Source organism: Callospermophilus lateralis, chromosome 9 (assembly GCF_048772815.1).
Source record: "Callospermophilus lateralis isolate mCalLat2 chromosome 9, mCalLat2.hap1, whole genome shotgun sequence".
Classification (NCBI taxonomy): domain Eukaryota; kingdom Metazoa; phylum Chordata; class Mammalia; order Rodentia; family Sciuridae; genus Callospermophilus; species Callospermophilus lateralis.
In genome coordinates this window covers 248,467-271,812 of record NC_135313.1, presented here as the reverse complement: position 1 = coordinate 271,812, position 23,346 = coordinate 248,467, and the positions used below count along the sequence as shown (strand labels likewise).

Here is a 23,346-nt window from a genome sequence, read left to right as displayed (position 1 = left end):
AGGAGGCTCTGCTAAGATTTCTCGCAGGGGATGGACTGGAGGAGGACAAACGCAGAGACTGGGTAGCACTAGCCATGATACCTTGGACATAAAAAAATCACCCTTACTTGGTCTACCCAAACAACACAAAACACACACATTGGGTGCTGAAGATTGAACCCAGGGAGCTCTACCACTGAGTCACATCCCCACTCCTTTTTATCTTTATTTTAAGAGAGGATCTGGCTAAGCTGCTTAGGGCCTCGCTAAATTGCTGATGCTGGCTTTGAACGTGCGATCCTCCTGCTTCAGTCTCCGGAGCAGCAGGGATGAAGTGCGTGGGCTTAACCACGCCCGGCTCTCTGCAGGCACTGTGGTGTGCAACTCTGCACAGCGTCTTCCTGGGCTGCATCCTTCACACTGCTGCAGAAGCACCTGCCGCCAGGTGAGATCGGGCACCCAGGTGAGCGTGACGTGCTCCTGCGCAGCGCGGTGCGGGGAAGGGCAGCTCCGCACGCGGCCCCCGGCAGCACGCGTCCTGCCAGCGCCCTGCACACCACGTGTCGGCGCCGTCCTGGGGCGCAGGCAGGCCCCTCCCCCCGCCGGCCGGAAGCGGGGGGATGGCCCCGCCCCCGCCGCCGGCCAATCCGCACACGCGGCTCATGAATAGTGAGCGCGCCGCCGCCCCGCCCGCTCGCGCAGATCCCGAGCGCGGCCGCGGACGAAGATGGCGACTGCCATGTACTTGGAGCACTACCTGGACAGTAAGCGCCCGGGCCGCGCCGCCGCGCGCGGGCCCGTCCCACCCCGCGCCCCACACCCGCGCGCGGACCCCGGGGCTCGGGCGGGAGCCGGGGCGGAGGGGCGGTGGCGGGCCGGTCGGCGGCGGTGGGGGGGCGGGCGCGGGGGGCGCGGTGCGGGTCTGCCGCCTCGGCCGCGCCAATTCCAGGTGCGTCACGGCGGGGCGGGGCTGGGGGTCGGCCCCGCCCCGCCAGGCCCCGCCCCCTAGCTCTGCACCTGCGCGCGGCTCGCCCCGCGCTCTGGGCACCCGGCTTCTGCCCAGCTGCCCGCTGGCCGGTGCGTGCGGTCGCGGCCTTGCCGGGTTCCCACCGGTGCCGTCCCGCAGAGGCCGAGGCAGGGGCGTCCTGCTTAGTGGGTGACGTCCAAGGCAGGCCCGCGCGGTTTACAGGTGGTGCCAGCTCGGGTCCCCTGAGAGCGGGAGAGTGATTATTTCCCTCCTTGCACAGAGGAGGAAATGAGGCCCCAGCGGGCGTGGGGTCCATCCCTTCCTCAAGGGACGCCCGGTTCCACCCTTTGCCAGAGGAGCGGGGCGGTCCCTGTTCCAGTGCCCACCAGGGGGCCTCCTAAGGCTAGTTTAAAATGAGGCTTTTCCTGTGCTACCCCCAGAGCACCTGCTGGGTGCAGGTCGGGAGCGCGACTCCCCTTTCCCTGCAGCTCTCTAGCAGGTATCACGGGTGGTTTAAAAGTTAACAGAATATTATGGGACACAAAGGAACCACAGGTCAGGTGCTGAGGGTGCTGTCCCCTGGCAGAGTGGAGAGGGCCAGGGGAGAGTATGGGGAGCCAGAGGCTGCTGTGAGTTTGTGCCCTGGGCCAATTGAGGAAGCCACAGTGCTTGACACCAGATTTGAAAGATTGGATTTAGGCTAAAAAGTTTTGCCTTGGGGTAGACCAGAAGAGGGACCAACGTGCACATCTGCTGGGGGAGTGTCCCCTTGGACTAGGGGTGCAATGCAGACAGGAAAGCAGGTCGGTGTTCTCTCCAGCAGCCTCACAGGGTCACTGCTGGCTACAGGGGCTGTCTGTCACATGGGCTGCATTTCCAGTGCTCAGCTGTTGTATGTAGTCAGTGGCTGCTGTGCTGGGCAGGAAGGAGAGAACATGCTTGTCTTGTGTTCAGTGCCTGGTGCATTGCACCACAGGGCAAGGGAGAGATCAAGGAGGATGGGGTTCTGGCTTTGCAGGTCAGAGTTCACTGAGGGGGGTGATCTGAGTTGAGGAGTGGGTGGGGCTCCTGGGAGGAGCTGTGGCTGTCTCCCTGCCTCTGCTGGCTTGCTGTCTGTTTCTGGCATTCCCTGCTAGCTTCTCCAGCTTTGGTGCTTTTCAAGCCAGCCAGTACAATTTGGGACCCACCTCTAGAAGGAGGTCTTTTTTTTTTTTTTTTAATATTTATCTTTTAGTTTTTTTGCTGGACACATCTTTATTTTTTTATTTTTATGTGGTGCTGAGGATCGAACCCAGCGCCCCGCACATGCCAGGCGAGCGCGTTACCGCTTGAGCCACATCCCCAGCCCCTAGAAGGAGGTCTTAATCCTTCTGCTCTCAGACATGAGCAGAAACAGAAGCCAGTGAGCACATTGTTACAGACACCCAAGAAAGGCTAGGTGGCAGATCTTGCCCTCCTGGGAGGTACACGACTCCATGTTTGTTTCAGGCATTGAGAACCTTCCCTGTGAACTTCAGAGGAACTTCCAGCTGATGCGAGAGCTGGACCAGAGGACAGAAGGTGGGTTTAGCAGAACTGGGTGCTGACTCCAGCCAGCATCTCCCAAAGCCAGAAGAGGAGGCAGTGGGGGATTGGAGGGCAGCCAGGGAGCTGAACCACTAGTGTCTTTGAGAGAGCGCTGGTACTGTGAAAGTCAGTTGTAGCTTCTTGGAGTTTTACACGTTTTCACATCACATCTGTGTGTTTACACATGCATGTGTACGTGTGCTGAGGGGGGGAGTGCTGGGGATGGGCCTGGCTTATGCCAGATAGATGCTCCACCTCTGAACTGCATCCCATGTGAGTGACATCTTAGCCATCATCATTTTCAGTCACAGCACTTCTTGCTTTTTTCTTTTCTTTTAAAAATTTCCTACTTCCAAACTGTACATGTAGGTTGAGTATTCCTTATCCAAAAGAAGTGTTTGAGATTTTTGATGTTTTCCAATTGCAATATTTGCATATGTGTAATGAGCTGTTTTGGGGATGAGACCTAGTCCACACACAGAATTTATATTTAGTGTGCACCTTGGACCCCTGACCAGTCAAGTGCTAGAGAGTCCCAGAGCTCACAAGTGCATGCCATGAAGCGCACAACCCTGGAACACAGCTGCTTTGTGGACAGTGGTGGCCATGTTCCAGGCAGGGCTTGGTTCTTGTTGGGCCAGCTCTTGCCACCACTTGGCCTAGTCTCGCTGCCTTTAGCCTGGTGACATATGGTGCATCTTCCAACAGATAAAAAAGCAGAGATCGACCTCTTGGCTGCAGAGTATATCTCCACAGTGAAGACCCTTTCCCCAGACCAGCGTGTGGCGCATCTGCAGAAGATCCAAAGCGCCTACAGCAAGTGCAAGGAGTACAGCGATGACAAGGTGCAGCTGGCCATGCAGACCTACGAGATGGTGAGGCTCTGGGTGCTGGGCCGGGGCTCCCTGGGGCACTGCCTCCTGGGCCAGTTTGTCCATGTGGGTGCATGCTATATGAGCATGGCACCCCTGATCTGCTCCAGCCCCAGCCTGGGCTCTCTGTTGCCCCTGTGGGCTGAGCTTGCAGTCTGTCCCTGGACCCCTGTGGTACAAAGTCATCTTGTGATGCTGTGGGCTCCTGGAGTTCGAAGCTCACTCTGGGGTTCTGCTGCCTAGGTGGATGCCCCAGACTGCCAGATTTGGGGATTAAGCAGACTCTTTCTAAAAGGTTAGATTTGGGGCTAGAGTTGTAGCTCAGTGGCAGAGCATTTGCCTAGCATGTTTGAGGCATTAGGTTCGATTCTTAGCACTGCATAAAAATAAGCAAATAAAATAAAGGTATGCTATCCATCTACAACTATGAAAACAAACAAACAAACAAACAAAAACGTTAGGTTTGGTTCATTGTCAGTAGGATGCACAGCAGAGTTTGAGGTTGTAGGTCATCTCCAGGTATGGAAGAGCGCTGTCTCTCCGCCCTGTGGATGTAGTGTGGCAATGTGGATGAAGGAGGTCGGGTTCTGGGTGTGATGACTGTTGCTCCATAGGAGTGTCTCCTCTCAGGAGCAGGGCAGTCACATCATCTTCTTCTTAGGTGTTGCTTCCACTGGTCCTGTGCCTGAAGCATGGTGGTGGTTCTGTTCACTGCCTTTCTTCCTTCAAGAGCTTACTCATTCTTTGGGTTTTTAGGCTAGGGTGCTCCCCAGGGGAGGCTCTGACCGGGAGCCGGCAGGTGGCGCGCATCCCTGCTGTGGGTTCCCGCAGGCCCGAGGGTGCTCTGGGTGTGGCTGGTGTCCTGGTGTTGCCGGCACTGGGCTGGCCAGGGTGGGGGCCGAGCTTGCAGAGAGAGGCTGCTGTCACCTGCTGAAGAACAGCTGTTCTGGCTCCTCCTGAGGTGGAGGCCCACTTTGTTTTTTGGTGGCTTTGTGGTGCTTTGGATAGAGCCCAGGGCCTTATGCATGCATGGGAGGCAAGTGTGGCCCTGCACCCAGCAGTTGTCCCCTGCTCACCTTTGCATTTCACACTATCACTCATTGTTGCCTATGCTGAGGTTTTTTCCAGGCAAGACTCTTTTGTTAGGAACATGTGGTTTCCAAAGGAGCCCTGCCTTGGCCTGTCCAGCTCACCCATGACTGGAGATCCAGCACTAGGGCTCCTCATGTGCCTGAGTCTCCAGGAGTTTCACTTGGACCTTTGAGTCCAACTTCCCAGTGTGTGTTTGCAGGTGGATAAACACATCCGGAGGCTTGATGCTGACCTGGCACGCTTTGAAGCCGACTTGAAGGACAAGATGGATGGCAATGACTTTGACAGCCCCGGAGGACGAGGGTTGAAAAGCAAGTGTGGTGTTCTTCCTGTTTGTCCTTGTTGGCTGGGGTTTTGAGCAGTTGTGCCTAACAGATGCGTTAGGATCTTGGTGGTGGACATCGTATTTGGGTGAGTCTTGTTCTGCTGTAGTGAATTAGTGAAAGAGATTTGGGGTGATTTGGGTCTTTTCCTGTTTTCCAGAAGGACGAGGTCAGAAAGAAAAAAGAGGCTCCCGGGGCCGTGGCAGAAGGACCTCAGAAGAAGATACTCCCAAGAAGAAGAAACACAAAGGAGGGTAAGGGGCTTTCTGCCCTTTTTTATCAAGGAGCATGGTGCACCCTGGTTAGGGTGTGGAGGCAGCAGGACCGTGAGCCTTGTGCTCGCCCAGGCCAGGTGGCTCCTGGTCTGTGGAGCTTGGCATGTGCTGAAGGGTCCATCCTGCCAGCACGCCAGGCTGGAGTATGTGTGCAGTAGCCAGTGCCTACAGAGCCACTCTGCCCCTCATGCTGCCCTCAGGAACTGCAGAGCCCTGGGTGCCACAGCAGGTGCTGGCCAGGCCCCTTTCCAAAGGGTGCATCTGTATCCCTCTGTTGGTTTTACGTACATGTGTTGTGCATGTTCTACCGTTAAATTGTGTGACTGTGTTTATTAAATGTATGTGTCATTTATCTTGAACTTCTTCAAGATATTTTATTTAATGGCCCCAGAGGCCTAGCGTCTCTGAAGTGACCTTTGCACTAGAAAGAACACAGCAGCTGCCCGGGGCCTCTGCAGACATGACTGCGGGCTCGGAGAGGGCCAAGCCTGCTCTCCTGACAGCAGGTTGTCAGACTGGGCCTCATTGCTTTTCCTTGTGTTGGGGTGGGACCTCCAGGCTCTGCCCTGTGAGGCGAACGTTCCTCCACCGGTCACACAGCCCCTTACTTAGACTTCTAGATGGCTTTACCAGGGCACATGGGCGTGCAGTGAGATGCTCTGATCTCAGGTGTTCAGCTTTGTGCTGTAGCCAGGGTCTTTGTTACTGATTCAAGTTACTCTTGAGTCAGGTTTGGTACTAGGTGTTTTCCAACAGACTTGTCTGTCTTGATGAGTACAGTGGCACACGATACCAGCTACTTCAGAGGCTGAGGCAGGAGGATCGAAGGTTTGAAGCTAGCCATAGCAACTGAATGAGACTCCATTTCAAAATAAAAAATAAAATAGAATAAAGGGCTGGGGATGTGGCTCAGTGGTCAAGTGCCCCTGGGTTCAATTCCCAGTACCAAAAAAGCAAACAAAAAGCCTGATAATTTATGAGGAATTTTTTTTTGTGTGTGTGTGTGGTTATTAGGATTAACCAGAGGGTGCTTTAGCTCTACCATTCACATCCTACCCATTCTTGCATTTTTATTTATTTATTTATTTTTGGCACTGAGGATCGAACTCAGGGGCACTTGACCACTGAGCCACATCCCCAGCCCTGTTTTATATTTTCTTTAGAGACAGGGTCTCACTGAGTTGCTTGGTGCCTTTTTTTTGCTGAGGCTGGCTTTGAACTTGAGATCCTCCTGTCTCAGCTTTCCAAGCTGCTGGGACCACAGGTATGTGCCACTGCACCAGGTTGCTGTTTTTTTTGGTAATTGGAAAGAATGTTTTTACTTTATTTATTTATTTTCATGTGATGCTGTGGATCCAACTCAGTGCCTCACGCGTGCTAGGCAAGCGCTCTGCCACTGAGCCCAGCCTTGCACCTGGCTTTATATTCATTTTGAGACAGGTCTTGCTAAGTTACCCAAGCTGGGCTTAACCTGCAGTCCCTGAGCCTCAGCCTCTGAGTCCCTGGGATGGCAGGTGTGGACCACTGGGCTGCATATCCTCAGGTTTCTTGACAGCAGACTGATGACCTCAGGTTATTGGGGTCTGCTGTGGTGAGCCGTGCTGATGACGGCCCCCTCCTGGTCCTGTTGCTGGTGGTCTGCTCTTGTCTGTCCTGACCTGAGAGAGCTGGCCTTCAGTCTGTGACTTCTGGGGTCTTCCTCGGTGTCTGTGTCTGCTCTTTGTTGTGTCCTTCCATCTGCTCAGCTGGGGTTCAATTTGCTTTTCTTTTTCTGGCATTTTAAGATGTGGGTTGCCTAGATCATTTATTTTTATACCTTGTAATTTGTTTTAGTTGCAAATTCCATACATTTTGATATGTTGGGTTTTAATTTTCATTTTATTTGAAATATTAAAAAACTTTCATTCTGATTTTCCGTGACCTAAAACTCATGTAGAAGTATGTGTCTCGATTTCTAATTTGGGATTTTCCTGACGACTTACTGATTTTACTTTTTAAGTGTGTTGTGATCAGAACACCCTGTTCTGAAGCCCTGTGCGGGCAGTGGGGACGAGCTGGCCCCACGCAGGGCACCTGATGGCTGTGGTCCCCTCTGCTGGGTGGTGTCCTGAGGGCCAGCCGGGCCCCGGCCCCCGTGCTGCGCAGGCTGATGCCCTGGTGGGGCCTCTCACCCCCAGCTCAGGGCAGGTCTGTCCCCTCCCCTTCTCGTGCTCTTTTCCTTTTTTTGGCCCTGGGGATTGAGCCCCGGGGCTCTTTACTACTGAGCCACCTCCCAGCCCATTTTTATTTTTTATTTTGAGACTAGGTCTCACTAAGTTGCTGAGGCTGGCCTTGAACTTGTGCTCCTCCTGCCTCAGCCTCCCCGGTCACTGGTATCACAGGTGTGTGCCGCCATATGGGCTGGCCCTTTATTTTCAACACATTTATTTTTTGTTTTGAGTGTGTTTTTCTTTCTTGCTTTTTTTTGGGTGCATAACCATTGAGTTACACCCCCAGCCCTTTTTTTTTTTTTTTTTTTTTTAAAGAGAGAGTGAGAGAATTTTTTTAATATTTATTTTTTAGTTCTTGGCGGACACAACATCTTTGTATGTGGTGCTGAGAATCGAACCCGGGCCGCACGCACGCCAGGCGAGCGCGCTACCACTTGAGCCACATCCCCAGCCCCCCAGCCCTTTTTTATTTTTATTTTTTGTGGTGCTGGGATTGAACCCAGGGCCTTGTGCATGCAAGGCAAGCACTCTACCAACTGAGCTATGTTCCTGGCCCCCTTTTATATTTTTTATTTTGAGAAAAGGTCTTACTAAGTTGCTGAGGCTGGCCTCAAACTTGCCATCCTCCTACCTCAGCCCCCTGAGCTGCTGGGATTACAGTTGTGCACCAGTATGCCTGGCGAGTGGGCTTCTTACATGCAGCACATAGCTGAGTCATTTTTTCCTAGACGGGCAGTCTCTGCGCTGTGACTGCTGTGTGGACCCTCACATTTAGTGTAGTTGATGATACGGTGTGTCTAGATCTCCTCTCTGGTAGCGCTTTCTGTTTGCCCATCTGTTTCTTCCCTGACAGTTGGATTCGTCAGGCATGTTCTTAGTGTTTTCTTTCCTGCTATTGTACTAGCTGTTCTAGGAGGTGTGCTGTTGTGTGAACTCACACAGAGGACCCCACCTAGTGTGCTGGACACACTGGACATGTGGATACCGTGCTCTGCCTGTGTCCATCCTGCTCTGTGCCAGTCAGGCACCGTTCTGGGTGTAGCATGAGCTTTTCCTGAGTCCAGTCTCCCAGGCGCACCAGGTTCTGACTTGGCATATGTGTGCTGGGGGGCTGGACTCTGGTGGTGGATGGTGGGCAGTCAGCAGGGGCTGGGGGGCTGGGAGGTGGTGGCCAAGGGCATGCTCCTTTGGGTGAGCAGGACCCAGGGACCCCCTGTGCCAAGTGGTGTTGTGTAAGGTGGCAGTAGGTGGAGTCTTGAAGACTGAGTCGGCTCTGCAGCTCGCACAGAGAGGTTACCCCTGGGTGTATCTAGGCCCCTTTGCCTGGACTGTCTTCTGCGGTAGTCACGGGTCACCTGTGGAGACAAGTCCTCTGGGTTCTTGTTTCTCTGGAAATGTCTTTGTTTGCCTCTTTGTTTTTTGCCTGGTGCTGGGGATTGAACCTGGGTCCTCTGGGCCTGCCCAGCAAGCTCTGTGCTGAGTCCCAGCCCCGGTCCTCTCTTCCACTTTTGAAGGACAGTTCCGCTGGAGGTAGATCTTGAGGTTTGTCTTGCTTTCTATTTTCATTAATGACGATGTTCTATGTTCTTTTGACTCCTGTAATTTCAGATGAGAAGTCAGCAAGACCTTTGTTCCCATTATTATTGCATTTTCTCTCTTTTTTTCTGTAAGATTTCTCTCTAATACTGACTGATAGCCATTTGAAAATGATGTGTCCCCCCACCCCCTAGTACTGGGGATTGAACCCAGGGCCTCATGCACATTTGGCAAGCACACTACCACTGAACTGCACCCCCAGCCCTTTAAATATTTCGATTCAGGATCTCACAAGTTCCAAGGAAAGGACTTGAACTTATGACCCTCCTGCCTCAGTCTCCTGAGCAGCCAGGATCACAGGCAGAGTTCTTATTGCCTGTCTGACCTGGGGTGTCAGGGAGATGTGGGCGGAATCAGCACTTTCCTGGCCCAGGCAGGTTGAGCCGGGTGGATGGCGGTGTCTGCAGCAGACCCAGTGCCTTGGGCCTCAGGTTGCCAGGTGAGGCCTTCCTGGCCCTGAACCCTGCACGTGTCCTGTGAGTGGCAGCTGCATGAAGGCCCTGGCGTGTGGTGGTGATGCTGGCGTGTGGGGCAGGGTGGGCTCTTGGTCCCAGGAGATGGGAGATCCTCCTTCAACTGCCCGTCTCTTCTCCTTGCCCCAGGGCCTCTGACATCTGTAAATGTTTTTTTTTTGGGGGGGGGCGGGGGGCGGTTACTGAAGATTGAACCCAGGGTGCTTAACCACTGAACCATATCTCCAGCCTTTTTTATATTTTTTATTTAGAGACAGGGTCTCGCCTCGCTAAGTTGCTGAGGCTGGCTTTGAACTTGTGATCTTCCCACTTCAGCCTCCCAAACCTCTGGGATTACAGGCTGAGCCACTGCGCCTAACTTAAATGTGGTTTTGGATTTCCTGGACTTGATTTTTCCGGCTTGGAGGCAACAGCACCTGGAGCCTTTGGCCTGCTTCTCACTGGGAGCGCTCTCCAGGCGCCCTTGGCGAGGAGAGGATTTGCACTGGGGTCTCCAGGAGGCGCAGGAGCCCCAGCCCCTCTCTCTGGCACGACCGGAGGGACCCATGCCTGGTGGGACCGGCTCTCAGGTGGCAGCTTAGAGGTAGCCATGGGCCCGCCCAGCAGGAGCTGCATTGTGCCTGGTGCCAATTCCTGTCCAGTAGCAGGAGGAGGCCATAGCTCACTGCTTCCAGGCTTATCTGCTGGACAGGTTGCAATAGCCGTGTGGATGGTGTGATGAGGGGCCTGTGGGACCTGGCTGCATCTGCTTATGTGCAGGTCCAGGTCCTCTGTGGCCCCTGAGTGGCCGTGCTGCCCCTGGGCCATTTTATAGGTGTTGAGGCCAGCGGGGTGCCCTGAGGCCCCAAGCTCTGTTGTGTGCAGCCACTGTGGAGGACTAGAGGGGTCTCAGGATGTAGCCAGGTGGATATGAACCCAGGACTCCTGGGGCCAGTGTGGGAACTGGTGTGGCTACAAGGACATGGCCCTACAAGGACAAGGCATACAGGAACTTGCCTGTGCAGTGGGTTTTCACAGTGTGGGCTTGGTGGTACTGCCATGCTTGGAGTCCCTGCTTCATTCCCGGAGCCCTTTTCCCTGGGGGACCTAGGATGGTGCCTGGTTCCAGGTTCCTGTGGCTCACTTACCTCCGGGGCCAAGCCAAGGGGCCATCCTGAGAGGAATATCCCAGACCTCAAACTGCTTCCCGTCTTCGAGATGTGCGCCACAGAGCCTGACTTTCTACTAAGGCGGGCCTGCATGGGGCCAAAGGGCCGTTTCTTCTGTAGCCTCTGATCCCGAAGTGTGGACACTGGGGCTCCTGCAGTGCTGAGAGACCCACTGGCCTGTCTGGCAAGGGGAGCCCGTTACACCTGGAACCAGTGGAACCAGCGCTAGCTGGTGGCCAGCCACTGATAGCTGGGGTTGCCCAGCTCCTGAGGATCAGCCGCCTGTGGGGTCCTTGCTGGATGACAGGGATCTGGAGCAGCAGGACAGGCTGCTGCTCTGGGGTGTGGCTGTTGGGCCCTGGTGCACTTTCCAGCTGAAGGAGTTTGAGTGGACAGACAGCGAGACCTCTGTTGTCAGAGGGTTTGCCACCTTAGAGGCTGCAGCCAGGCTGCGTGATGACGCAGACAGGAAAGGTGACTGAGCCACGGAGTGCCACATGCCTCAGGAAAAACAGAACTGTTTCCAGACCTGAAGGACGATTGTGATGTGCTTGGAAGCAAGATTGACAGAGCACTTGGACTTGGACAAGTTTTTGTGGCATGGATTTCAGATATAAGAGAGAATCCTTTGTTTCCAGAGATGCAGAGACAGTGGAAGAGCTGATTACCTCCGGGGGAAGGGGCTGGGCTCCTGGAGCCCTCTTGAGCTCTGGGTGGACATGGTGCTGGAGTGTGTGTGTGTCTGAGTGGGTGGGAGGTGCTGCCGAGCCGGTGGTACGGTGTGGCCACAGTGTGGTGGCAGCAGGTTGGGGGGAGGGGGAGGAGGGAGGGGTCTGGGCCCAGCTGCTGCTCAGAAACCCAGGGAAGACTGAGCAGGAGTGCGGTGACAGGCTCCCACGCTGCTGGGGCTGTGGGTTTGGGGTCAAGGTGTCTGTGTACATGTGTGGAAGCCTGGGCACAGGATGCACTGGACTTCTCATGGGGGCATGGCACATCAGGCAAGTGGCGGGAGTGCTGGGGAGTGCCGTGACCCGGATCAGTGTGGGATGGGGTGCGGGCAGGCTTCTTTCAAACGTCAGCTGTCCCTGGTGGGTAGGGTTGCATGTGAGCCCCAAGGGAGGTGGCTGGGAGCCGAGGAGGGCCGACAGGACTGGTAGACCTCAAGGTCCTGTCCCCTAGTCCAGCGGCCTCGGCACCCTGTCGGTGGGAGGGGGGTGCACCCTCCTGTCTGCTGCCCTCGCTGCCCCTCTCATTCCTGCCTGGGGATCTGGGGTCGTCAGGTGCAGCGTCGCCTGGCAGCTGCTCACAGCCACACGAGTTTTCTCGCCACAAACTCGTAGGAGCGCGGTGTGGTCAGAGGTTTAGAGGTTGTCCTTGAAGCACGGCCTTCAGAGCAGCATGGGAATCTCACCGGAGCCTAGCTTGCGGCAGGGAAGCTGAAGGAGAGTCGGTGGGCAGCCTGGAGCCCACCGCAGTCTCCTCCTGGGCAGCGTCGTCGGTCTGCGCAGCCACTCGCCGGGGGACGGGGCCACAGGCAGCAGGTGGCGCCCTCCCGCCCCGCCGTCAGCGCCTTGCCTCCCGCAGGTCAGAGTTCACGGACACCATCCTGTCCGTGCACCCCTCGGATGTGCTGGACATGCCTGTGGACCCCAACGAGCCCACTTACTGCCTGTGCCACCAGGTGTCCTACGGGGAGATGATCGGCTGTGACAACCCAGATGTGCGTGCGGGGGCGGGGCCTGGGGCGGGGCCTGGGGGCGGGGCCTGGGGGCGGGGCCTGGGTACCAGGGGGGTCTCGTGGGGGCGCTGCCATGCGAGGCCTGTGACGTGGCTTTCCCTTTCCTTTTCAGTGTCCCATCGAATGGTTCCACTTTGCCTGCGTGGACCTCACCACGAAGCCCAAAGGAAAGTGGTCAGTATGGGGTGCTGCCCGGTGCCTGCTGCGCCGGCCTCCCCCGGGGAGGCTGTGACCGGAGCCGGCAGGTGGCGCGCGTCCCTGCTGTGGGTTCCCGCAGGCCCGAGGGGTGCTCTGGGCGTGGCTGGTGTCCTGGTGTTGCTGGCACTGGGCTGGCCAGGGTGGGGGCCGAGCTTGCAGAGAGAGGCTGCTGTCACCTGCTGAAGAACAGCTGTTCTGGCTCCTCCTGAGGTGGAGGCCCACTTTGTTTTTCGGGGGCTTTGTGGTGCTGGGGATAGAGCCCAGGGCCTTATGCATGCGAGGCAAGTGTGGCCCCTGCACCCAGCACTGGTGGTGAGAATCTGAAATGAAGGTGCTGTTCTTGTGCCTGGGGCATTCTGGAGCAGGTGGAGCATAAGCCAGTGTCCCTGCAGAAGGGCTCTGTCTGATGGACAAGTGGCTTAGGAGGTTCATGCATACGTTCACGCGCATATGTGGTCCTGTGCTCAGCAGTGGCAACTGTTCAGCTGTTGTTCCTAAGACTTCATTTTATTTATTTATTTTTTTATTTTGGGGACAGATACGGGGATTGAACTCAGCGGGCACCTGACCACTTAGCCACATCCCCATCCCTATTTTGTACTTTATTTAGAGACAGTGTCTCACCTCACCGTTGCTGAGGGTGTTTTGAATTCGAGATCCTCCTGCCTCAGCCTCCTGAGCCACTGGGATTATAGGTGTGCACCACTGCAACCATCCAAGATTTTATTTTAGAAAATTTTGGTTTTAGTTAGGCACTGTAGTGAATGCCTTTCATCCCAGCAACTGGGGAGGCTGAGGCAGGAGGATGGTAAGTTCGAGACCAGCTTCAGCAACTTAGGGCCTGTCTCAAAAAAAAAAAAAAATAAGAAAGGACTAAGGACTGGGATGCAGCTTGGTGGCACATACCCAGGTTCAATCCCCAGAACCAAAGACAATACAGCAAAATTTGGTTTTGTCCACTTATGTGAAGTGCGTGGTCTTCAGTGCAGTTGTGGTAATCCTGCCTCAGCCCCAGGGCTGGTCACAGTGATCCGCTGGTGTGTGCATAGATGGATGCTCCCACAGAGAGCGCTTGGGTGTCAAGTGTGTGTGGTTTTCCGGGGTGCACACTGTGTCTGCCTAGGGGTGGCTCACTGGAGTTCTGAGAAGGGGCGTGACAGGTACCTGGCTGTGCCCACCAGGTAGGATGGTGGTTCTGGGCTGAGGAAGGGGCCTGGTGTAAGCAAGTTTGTGTCTGCAGAATTTGCAGGTGGGACTGCTGCCTACCCATGTGAGCAGGCCTGGGAGCTGGTGGTTGTCTATCGCTGTGCCTCCAGGCAGGACTGGGGTGGGGCACAGTGCCCTCTTCCTGGTCTTTCAGATCTTGGTGTGCAGCTAGTTGGGTGAGGTGTGAAGCTGGTGGCTGCTGGGCAGGCCTGTGTTCCTCACTGCTGGAGCAGTGTGGAGGGCCCTGAGTGCTCTCAGGCCCGCAGCCTGCAGGAGGTGACACAGCTGTCAGGTGTGCAGGGGCTGCATGAGGAGCCTCCTGATCCAGGAGGTCCAGGAGAGTCTGAGGATTCAGAGCACAGGGGCCCTGTGGGTAGTGTGGGTTCCAAGGCCAGGGTCCACCTGACAGGCCTGCACCCACTCCACACCCACATGTCCTCCCCTGCCTGACTGGGTGTCATCTCCAGGGGGGGCACACAGCCCTGCCAGTGACCAGGGCCGGGTGGCCACTGCTGATGTGCACCATCCACTTCAAGCATCTGTGGTAGCGTTTCCCCAAGGGAAGCTGCCCACTGTGTCCAGTCTGCCCCGGGAGGTGTGGCGGCGGGCTGGGTGCCCTGTGCACTGGCAGAAGTGACCCCAGGGCCGATCCATGTGTCCTTCTTGCCGCAGGTTCTGTCCACGGTGCGTTCAGGACAAGAGGAAGAAGAAGTGAGGAAAGGCTGTGTTCCTGGGGAGATGAGTCCACAGGCTCTTTCGTCCACGTCGCAATACGTTTTTGATTTTAAAACTACCTTATTTGACTGATATTTAATAACTCAATGGCCAGTTGTAATTCTGGATATTTCTTAAGCGAGAAACCACCAGGCCCTGTTTGCACAGAGGAGCAATCTCACAGGACCTGCCACAGTGACTTTCTTCAGACCCTGAGCTGAGCGTGGCGGCCACTGAGCCAGCCCAGGGTCCTGGGGTGGGTGTTGGTGAACTTGGGCTGCCAGGCCAAGTGCTCAGTGTGGGGGACGTTTTACCTGGTACACTGCCACCACTTTGCCACCACTTTGCCACCAGAATTACCATAAGCACATCTGACTTTCTGAGAGCGCAGTATGGCTGGGTGCCGGGACCTGACTCCAGGGACCATGGACTGGGCTGGACACCTCCTGTGTGTCTGGTGCTGGAGCTCTTCCCAGGAGCTCCGGCCTCAGACCACGCCTCTGTCTCTGCACTGCCTTTTCAGTCTGGACGCTGGTCTGGTCCTCCCGGGGATTCACCTCTGGAGTGGCTGGACCTGCCTTGGCCCCAGGCTGGGTTCCGCTGCTCTGGGGCCTCTGACTTTTTACTGTGAAGATGAAATTGTTGTAAGAGCGTGAAGACCTGTGTCTGTCTGCAGTAGTCCTCTGCCAGGAGCTGCTGGGGACCCGTGCTGCACACCTAGGCTTCCGTCGTGGCACCGTCTCTGAGTCTGCTGTGCCCAGCAGCAGGGCTACGATGGAGCCGGTGTGGTCGGCATTCACACACCGGCACTGCAGCGTCTGGGGACGTTGGGGATGTGACATCCATGCCAGGACCTCAGGGCGGCTTCCAGGGGCCTCCTCAGCTGCAAAGCCTCTGTCACGTACACCAGAGTCCAGGGTTTGCTGAGACCCCAGAGGCTGCTCCTGTTCTCCCACCAGAGGAAGAACCCAGGGTGGGCGGGAGGCAGCCCAAGGAGGGCCTCGTCTGCCCACAGAGGTCACTGGGGCTACCTGCTTGTCCCCTCTGCTGGCCGTGTCTGTATTTTCCTGTCAGTGCTGTGGCCCTGACTGTGCCGGGGGAGCACTCTGCCACTGAGCCACACCGGCCCTTTGCACCCCTCCCCGGGGTTTCACTGAGGGGAGGGATCCAGCAGGATGGCACCGGGCAGGCACCAGGCCGCCCTGTGTCCTCGGCTCACGTGCATGTGGAATGCAGGCCTCTGGTTCCCACCGCTCAGTCTGGCAGCTCGTTCCTAGTGGCCTGCTTTCAGGGCACATGGGGAGGGCCTGCTCCTGTGCCCACGGCGTGAATGGCCGGTGCTGGCCATTGGCAGAGTCAGGTGCCAGGTGGGTGAGGGTGGAGGGCTGGTCGTCCATCCCTGTCAGGTCCCAGGCCAGAAGCTTCCTGAATGCTGGCCATCCTGCGCTCAGAAGCAACAGGGTGGAGGCCCCTTAGTCTCCGCCACAGCTGTGACGCGGACGTGTGCTCCATTTCATGGTTGTGGTTGACACAGGTATTTAAGGGTTACAGAGAATAAATTGTGGGAAACTCTTCTTTGCTCTTCCTCCTCCTGGGTGCTGGGTCACCCAGGGCCTCACGTGCTGCTGTCACCGTTTTTCTCAAGGACAGGGATTCTCACCGGAGGCTGCCGACCCTACCTCGGGCAGGCTGCTCCCGCCCACGTCCTCACACCCTCCCTGGGGACTAGGTGTGTGGCATGTGGCGGGCCCAGGCTGGTCAGTGTTCTGTTCTGGCATCCTGGAGGTGAGGACCCCCTGCCACTGTGTGTCCCTCGCTGTGGCTTTGTTTTTTTTTTTAAAGTTTTGTTTTTTTATGTTTACTTTTGCCAGTTAAAATAATATCACCAAAAATAATATGCATATAGCTTTGGGAGAAACGCCAGGAAGTGCGTGCAGAATTCTTTGGGGGTGTTGTCTGGGCCCTGAAGGGCTTCTGTGCCGCTGGTGCTCCTGTCTGGCTGGGGGGTCGGGGTGCTTGGCTGGAAAGGAACTTGGCCCCGGCACTGCTCCAGAGGCCTGCTGCCTTCACCTGGAGCCTGCAGGTGGCCACAGAGTCGGCCTACCTGCTGCACTGAGGGCATCTGCCAGCCCTGGGTGACGGCAGTGTCCCCCCACGAGGGTGTGTGTCCTCCATGGTGTGAGTCCCTGTGGGCGAGGGCACGGGAGGAACGGGTCTTGCTGCCTCTGCGCTGTGTCCATTGGGGATCCCAGAAAGACGGCCTGCTGGGTGTGCAGGGGGAGGCTGGTAAGCACCCCACACCTGCAGGTGTGCTGGTTTGGATGACACCCCGAGCAGCTGGTTGCCCCCGGTCCCTCCCCCTGGGCAGGTTGGGACTGCAGGCAGGGACTTGGGAGGCTGTATCAGGCAGGCCTGCTGGAGCAGCGAGGAGCCTGGCCTGTCTCTGAACCCAGGCAGGGACCACTTTGAGCAATGACACCAACCAGGGCACAGCTTCCCAGGCAGAGCATGGCCCAGGTCACCCTCGTAGCGCTGGGGTTGTGGCTGTAGTTTGAGATAGCGTGAGGGATGTTTGTTCTGGGCATGAAGACTCAGAGAGCAACATGGGCCTCCGCCCACTGCGTGGAAAGGAATTTCAAAGCAGGGGAGTAGTAGGAAAGTGTCCTTCTAGGTGTGCAAAGCCTTTCCCTGGCTGTTCTTTGGTTGCTCCACCATGTTTCATCCAGCTTTAACATGAATGTCACTTTTTATTTTCAAGGAATTATTATCTATGTCCCCTTTGTAAAGGAAAGATGTTATTGTAAATCTTTTTATTAAATAATGTAAAGATGCATATCTGTATTTTTGGATCATGTTATAGATTATGGATATATTGTTTAATAAAGTATTTTTTGGAACAAATGCTTACAGGTGGATCCTTTTGGGACACAGTTGTCACGTTCCTGGTTTGCACCGGGCATAGTCACCAACTCTGGAGGGCTGTGCAGAGTGCTGGAGGAGAGTTGTCAGGAACTTCGTGGTCTGTGGCCTGGCTGGGACCCTGGGCCTCACCTTGGTTGAGTCTTGGGAAGGTTGGTGTCAATCCGGGCCTGCTGTGTTGAAGCCGTTGAAGTGGGTCCCCACCTCCCAGGGGAGAGGTGCATAAATGGGCCGGCCCGGGTGGGTGGTGTGCGGGTGGATGGTGTGCGAGGGAGCTGTGACTTCCTGGAGCAGGAGGCTTGCCCTCCAGGACAGCATAGGTGTCAGGAGCCCTTGGGGAGCTGTCACCACAACATGCCTCAGACGGGAGGCTAACAGAATTAATCTCCCAGTTCTGAAGGTTGGAAGTCCAAGATCAAGGTGCCGACAAGGTTGGTGTCTGTGGGCTCTTCCCTTGGGCTGCAGACAGCACCTGGTCACGGTGTGCTCAGATGGAGGGCAGGAGCTCAGGTGTGTTTCACGGGCACATGGCCCTATCTAGTCAGGGTGCCAGCCAAGAACTTCATTGACCTAATTACCTCTTTGAAGGCCCCGTTCTGAATATTGGGCTTAGGGTTCTCATAGAAGAACTTGGGGGGCGGGAAGACGTAAGGAGCTGCGTAGGACTATTCCCGCAGGCAGTGTTAGCAGAGCAACCTGGTTAGATGGGCTTCCTGCTGAAGAGGAGGTGACATTCTAGTGCCAGGGCCAGCAGCACTTGCCACCAGTGCTGCTCTGTCCTCTGGGCATGCCCCAGGTCACCTCCAACCGCCTGCCAGGTGCTGAACCCTGGGAAAAGGAAGACCCAGTTCTTTCTGGGTTGGTCGGTTTTTCATCACTGTGACCAAAATTCCCCACAAACAAATGCTTGTGTTGCATGAATGGTGCTGGGCTGAGATGCTTCCCGCATCCCTCTCTGACCTGCCTGTGCAGGTGGGCAGCTCTTCAGGAATGTGGTCACTGAGACACAGGACATGGCCCCAGCTGCCTGGGCTCCTCGGATGCCGAGGTCTGAACGTCCCGGGGAACATCCTCTGCTCTTCCTCACTGAGGACAAGTGGGACCGGACCCCTGGGAGAGGGGTGGGCGGTGAGCCCTGGAGAGGAGGCGAGGCTCAGCTGGCCTTAGGGCTGGGCAGGTGCTCAGGAGAAGGCGACCCTCTAAGCTCCCTGCGTGGGATCCCAGGGGTGGGCCCTCCTTCAACGAAGTGTTCCTGCTGCTGTCCCCTTCCTCACCCGAGGGGTGTCTTCCTGGTGTCCAGGGTGCCAGTGGCCCCTGGGGAGACAGGCCTCTAGAGAGGTGGAGACCCCTGGGGACTGAGACCCCTAGAGGGATGGAGACTATCTTGAGTGAGCTGTGCCATTGACCAGACACGTCTGTGTCTTTCCCAGAGTCAGAATTTATTTATTTTGGCTCATTTGTGGTCACAGCTGGGCAATCACACCTTCTTCCACTCTGGTCTTAATTCCACATCCACACACTCAAGTCACACCTCACACTGCACAAGGATGTACAAATAGGTCACAGAAAGACCGAGAAACAGTTAAGACAGCGGTGGGGTCACAGAATGCTGAGCGCAGGGCACAGGCAGAGAGAGGACTGCAGTCGCAGGGCCACTGCAGGTGGTCAGATGAGGGCGGTCCAGGCAGGGGTTCCTGACAGCCTACAGTGTCAGGCCGTGTCAGCTTAGAGGGTCAGTTCAAGGCTCGGAGTGGGGCTTGGGTGGGGTCAGGGGACTCCTCTAAAACTGGAGGATGAGATTCAGAAGTTTGTTGCTGTGGCAATTTTCCTGGGCAAACCTTGGTGACCAGGTGACCAGGCGACGGGGTGAAGGTGCCTCCATATCCACTCCTGAGCTGCCCCCCTTTTATGGACCTCGAGGGAGGGCTTGATTTGTTTGGTGATCTGGTGTGTTCATAAGCCCAAGAGACCGGTTTCTCATGCCTGAGCAGATGTGTCGCTGCTTAATTCTGTCAGGACACAGGTGGTCACTTTTACTAGAACAACTAATTTATTCTCAGTTTGTGCCTAATCGTGGTGCCAGGGAGAAAGTGTTGTTCACTTGAAAAAGCACAGTACGGAGTCATCCACCAATGCAAGATGAGACAGCTCATGGAAAACTACCACCTAACAAGATGGAGGACTGAGGTTTAGGCCCAATGTAAGAACTGTCCATGCACCAAGGGGTCACGGAGGACAGGTGTAACATGAGGACTGCTGTACACCATGGAGTCACTAGGGCAGGTGCGTCATGAGAGTTGCTGTTCCATACACCATGGAGTCACCAGGGCAGGCACAGCCTGAGGACCGCTGTTCTACACACCATGGAGTCACTAGGGCAGGCACAGCCTGAGGACTGCTGTTCTACACACCATGGAGTCACTAGGGTAGGCACAACCTGAGGACTCCTGTTCTACACCATGGAGTCACTCGGGGCAGGCACAGCCTGAGGACTGCTGTTCCACACACCATGGAGTCACCAGGGCAGGCGCAGCCTGAGGACTGCTGTTCCACACACCATGGAGTCACCAGGGCAGGCACAGCCTGAGGACCGCTGTTCTACACACCATGGAGTCACTAGGGCAGGCACAGCCTGAGGACTGCTGTTCTAAACACCATGGAGTCACCAGGGCAGGCACAGCCTGAGGACCGCTGTTCTACACACCATGGAGTCACTAGGGCAGGCGCAGCCTGAGGACTGCTGTTCTACACACCATGGAGTCACCAGGGCAGGCTCAGCCTGAGGACTGCTGTTCCACACACCATGGAGTCACCAGGGCAGGCACAGCCTGAGGACTGCTGTTCCACACACCATGGAGTCACCAGGACAGGAGCAGCCTGAGGACTGCTGTTCCACACACCATGGAGTCACTAGGGCAGGCACAGCCTGAGGACTGCTGTTCCACACACCATGGAGTCACTAAGGCAGGCACAGCCTGAGGACTGCTGTTCTGCACACCATGGAGTCACTCAGGGCAGGCACAGCCTGAGGACTGCTGTTCCGCACACCATGGAGTCACCAGGACAGGCGCAGCCTGAGGACTGCTGTTCCACACACCATGGAGTCACTAGGGCAGGCGCAGCCTGAGGACTGCTGTTCCACACACCATGGAGTCACTAAGGCAGGCACAGCCTGAGGACTGCTGTTCTGCACACCATGGAGTCACTCAGGGCAGGCACAGCCTGAGGACTGCTGTTCCGCACACCATGGAGTCACCAGGGCAGGCACAGCCTGAGGACTGCTGTTCTACACACCATGGAGTCACCAGGGCAGGCACAGCCTGAGGACTGCTGTTCCACACACCATGGAGTCACCAGGACAGGCGCAGCCTGAGGACTGCTGTTCCACACACCATGGAGTCACTAGGGCAGGCGCAGCCTGAGGACTGCTGTTCTGCACACCATGGAGTCACTCAGGGCAGGCACAGCCTGAGGACTGCTGTTCCGCACACCATGGAGTCACCAGGGCAGGCACAGCCTGAGGACTGCTGTTCTACACACCATGGAGTCACCAGGGCAGGCACAGCCTGAGGACTGCTGTTCCACACACCATGGAGTCACCAGGACAGGCGCAGCCTGAGGACTGCTGTTCCACACACCATGGAGTCACTAGGGCAGGCGCAGCTTGAGGACTGCTGTTCCACACACCATGGAGTCACTAGGGCAGGCGCAGCCTGAGGACTGCTGTTCCACACACCATGGAGTCACCAGGGCAGGCACAGCCTGAGGACTGCTGTTCTACACACCATGGAGTCACCAGGACAGGCGCAGCCTGAGGACTGCTGTTCTGCACACCATGGAGTCACTAGAGCAGGCACAGCCTGAGGACTGCTGTTCTACACACCATGGAGTCACCAGGGCAGGCACAGCCTGAGGACTGCTGTTCCACACACCATGGAGTCACCAGGGCAGGCACAGCCTGAGGACTACTGTTCTACACACCATGGAGTCACCAGGACAGGCGCAGCCTGAGGACTGCTGTTCTGCACACCATGGAGTCACTAGAGCAGGCACAGCCTGAGGACTGCTGTTCTACACACCATGGAGTCACCAGGGCAGGTGCAGCCTGAGGACTGCTGTCCTACACACCATGGAGTCACCAGGACAGGCGCAGCCTGAGGACTGCTGTTCTACACACCATGGAGTCACCAGGGCAGGCACAGCCTGAGGACTGCTGTTCTGCACACCATGGAGTCACCAGGGCAGGCACAGCCTGAGGACTGCTGTTCTGCACACCATGGAGTCACCAGGGCAGGCACAGCCTGAGGACTGCTGTTTCACACACCATGGAGTCACCAGGGCAGACACAGCCTGAGGACCGCTGTTCTACACACCATGGAGTCACCAGGGAAGGCACAGCCTGAGGACTGCTGTTCTACACACCATGGAGTCACTAGGGCAGGCACAGCCTGAGGACTGCTGTCCTGCACACCATGGAGTCACCAGGGCAGGCACAGCCTGAGGACTGCTGTTCTACACACCATGGAGTCACCAGGGCAGGTGCAGCCTGAAGACTGCTGTCCTACACACCATGGAGTCACCAGGGCAGGCACAGCCTGAGGACTGCTGTTCTACACACCATGGAGTCACCAGGGCAGGTGCAGCCTGAAGACTGCTGTCCTACACACCATGGAGTCACCAGGGCAGGCACAGCCTGAGGACTGCTGTTCTACACACCATGGAGTCACCAGGGCAGGTGCAGCCTGAAGACTGCTGTCCTGCACACCATGGAGTCACCAGGGCAGGCACAGCCTGAGGACTGCTGTTCTACACACCATGGAGTCACTAGGGCAGGCACAGCCTGAGGACTGCTGTTCTACACACCATGGAGTCACCAGGGCAGGTACAGCCTGAGGACTGCTGTCCTACACACCATGGAGTCACTAGGGCAGGTACAGCCTGAGGACTGCTGTTCTACACACCATGGAGTCACTAGGGCAGGCGCAGCCTGAGGACTGCTGTTCCACACACCATGAAGTCACCAGGGCAGGCACAGCCTGAGGACTGCTGTCCTACACACCATGGAGTCACCAGGGCAGGCACAGCCTGAGGACTGCTGTCCTACACACCATGGAGTCACTCAGGGCAGGCACAGCCTGAGGACTGCTGTTCCACACACCATGGAGTCACCAGGGCAGGCACAGCCTGAGGACTGCTGTTCTGCACACCATGGAGTCACCAGGGCAGGCGCAGCCTGAGGACTGCTGTCCTACACACCATGGAGTCACCAGGGCAGGCACAGCCTGAGGACTGCTGTTGTACACACCATGGAGTCACCAGGGCAGGCACAGCCTGAGGACTGCTGTTCTGCACACCATGGAGTCACCAGGGCAGGCACAGCCTGAGGACTGCTGTTCTGCACACCATGGAGTCACCAGAGCAGGCACAGCCTGAGGACTGCTGTTGTACACACCATGGAGTCACCAGGGCAGGCACAGCCTGAGGACTGCTGTTCTGCACACCATGGAGTCACCAGAGCAGGCACAGCCTGAGGACTGCTGTTGTACACACCATGGAGTCACTAGGGCAGGCACAGCCTGAGGACTGCTGTTTCACACACCATGGAGTCACCAGGGCAGGCACAGCCTGAGGACTGCTGTTCTGCACACCATGGAGTCACCAGAGCAGGCACAGCCTGAGGACTGCTGTTGTACACACCATGGAGTCACTAGGGCAGGCACAGCCTGAGGACTGCTGTTCCACACACCATGGAGTCACCAGGGCAGGCACAGCCTGAGGACTGCTGTTCTGCACACCATGGAGTCACCAGAGCAGGCACAGCCTGAGGACTGCTGTTGTACACACCATGGAGTCACTAGGGCAGGCACAGCCTGAGGACTGCTGTTTCACACACCATGGAGTCACTAGGGCAGGCACAGCCTGAGGACTGCTGTTCTACACACCATGGAGTCACCAGGGCAGACACAGCCTGAGGACTGCTGTCCTACACACCATGGAGTCACTAGGGCAGGCACAGCCTGAGGACTGCTGTTCTACACACCATGGAGTCACTAGGGCAGGCGCAGCCTGA

The 23,346-nt window shown here is 56.5% G+C and overlaps 1 protein-coding gene across 2 annotated transcripts; it reads left to right on the top strand.

Moving 5' to 3' along the window:
• The first annotated feature begins 706 nt into the window (after window positions 1-706).
• On the top strand, window positions 707-15,014 carry Ing5 (inhibitor of growth family member 5). Of its 2 annotated transcripts, none has more exons than XM_076865846.1 (7): window positions 707-743; window positions 3,221-3,387; window positions 4,676-4,787; window positions 4,960-5,053; window positions 12,086-12,221; window positions 12,352-12,413; window positions 14,316-15,014. In XM_076865846.1, exons 1-7 carry the CDS (start codon window positions 707-709, stop codon window positions 14,356-14,358), a joined length of 651 nt encoding a protein of 216 aa, XP_076721961.1. In that variant the 3' UTR covers window positions 14,359-15,014. The 2 variants fall into 2 exon arrangements, with proteins under 2 accessions (XP_076721961.1, XP_076966362.1); XM_077110247.1 differs by lacking the exon at window positions 707-743 and adding an exon at window positions 2,334-2,506.
• The last annotated feature ends 8,332 nt before the right edge of the window (window positions 15,015-23,346 follow it).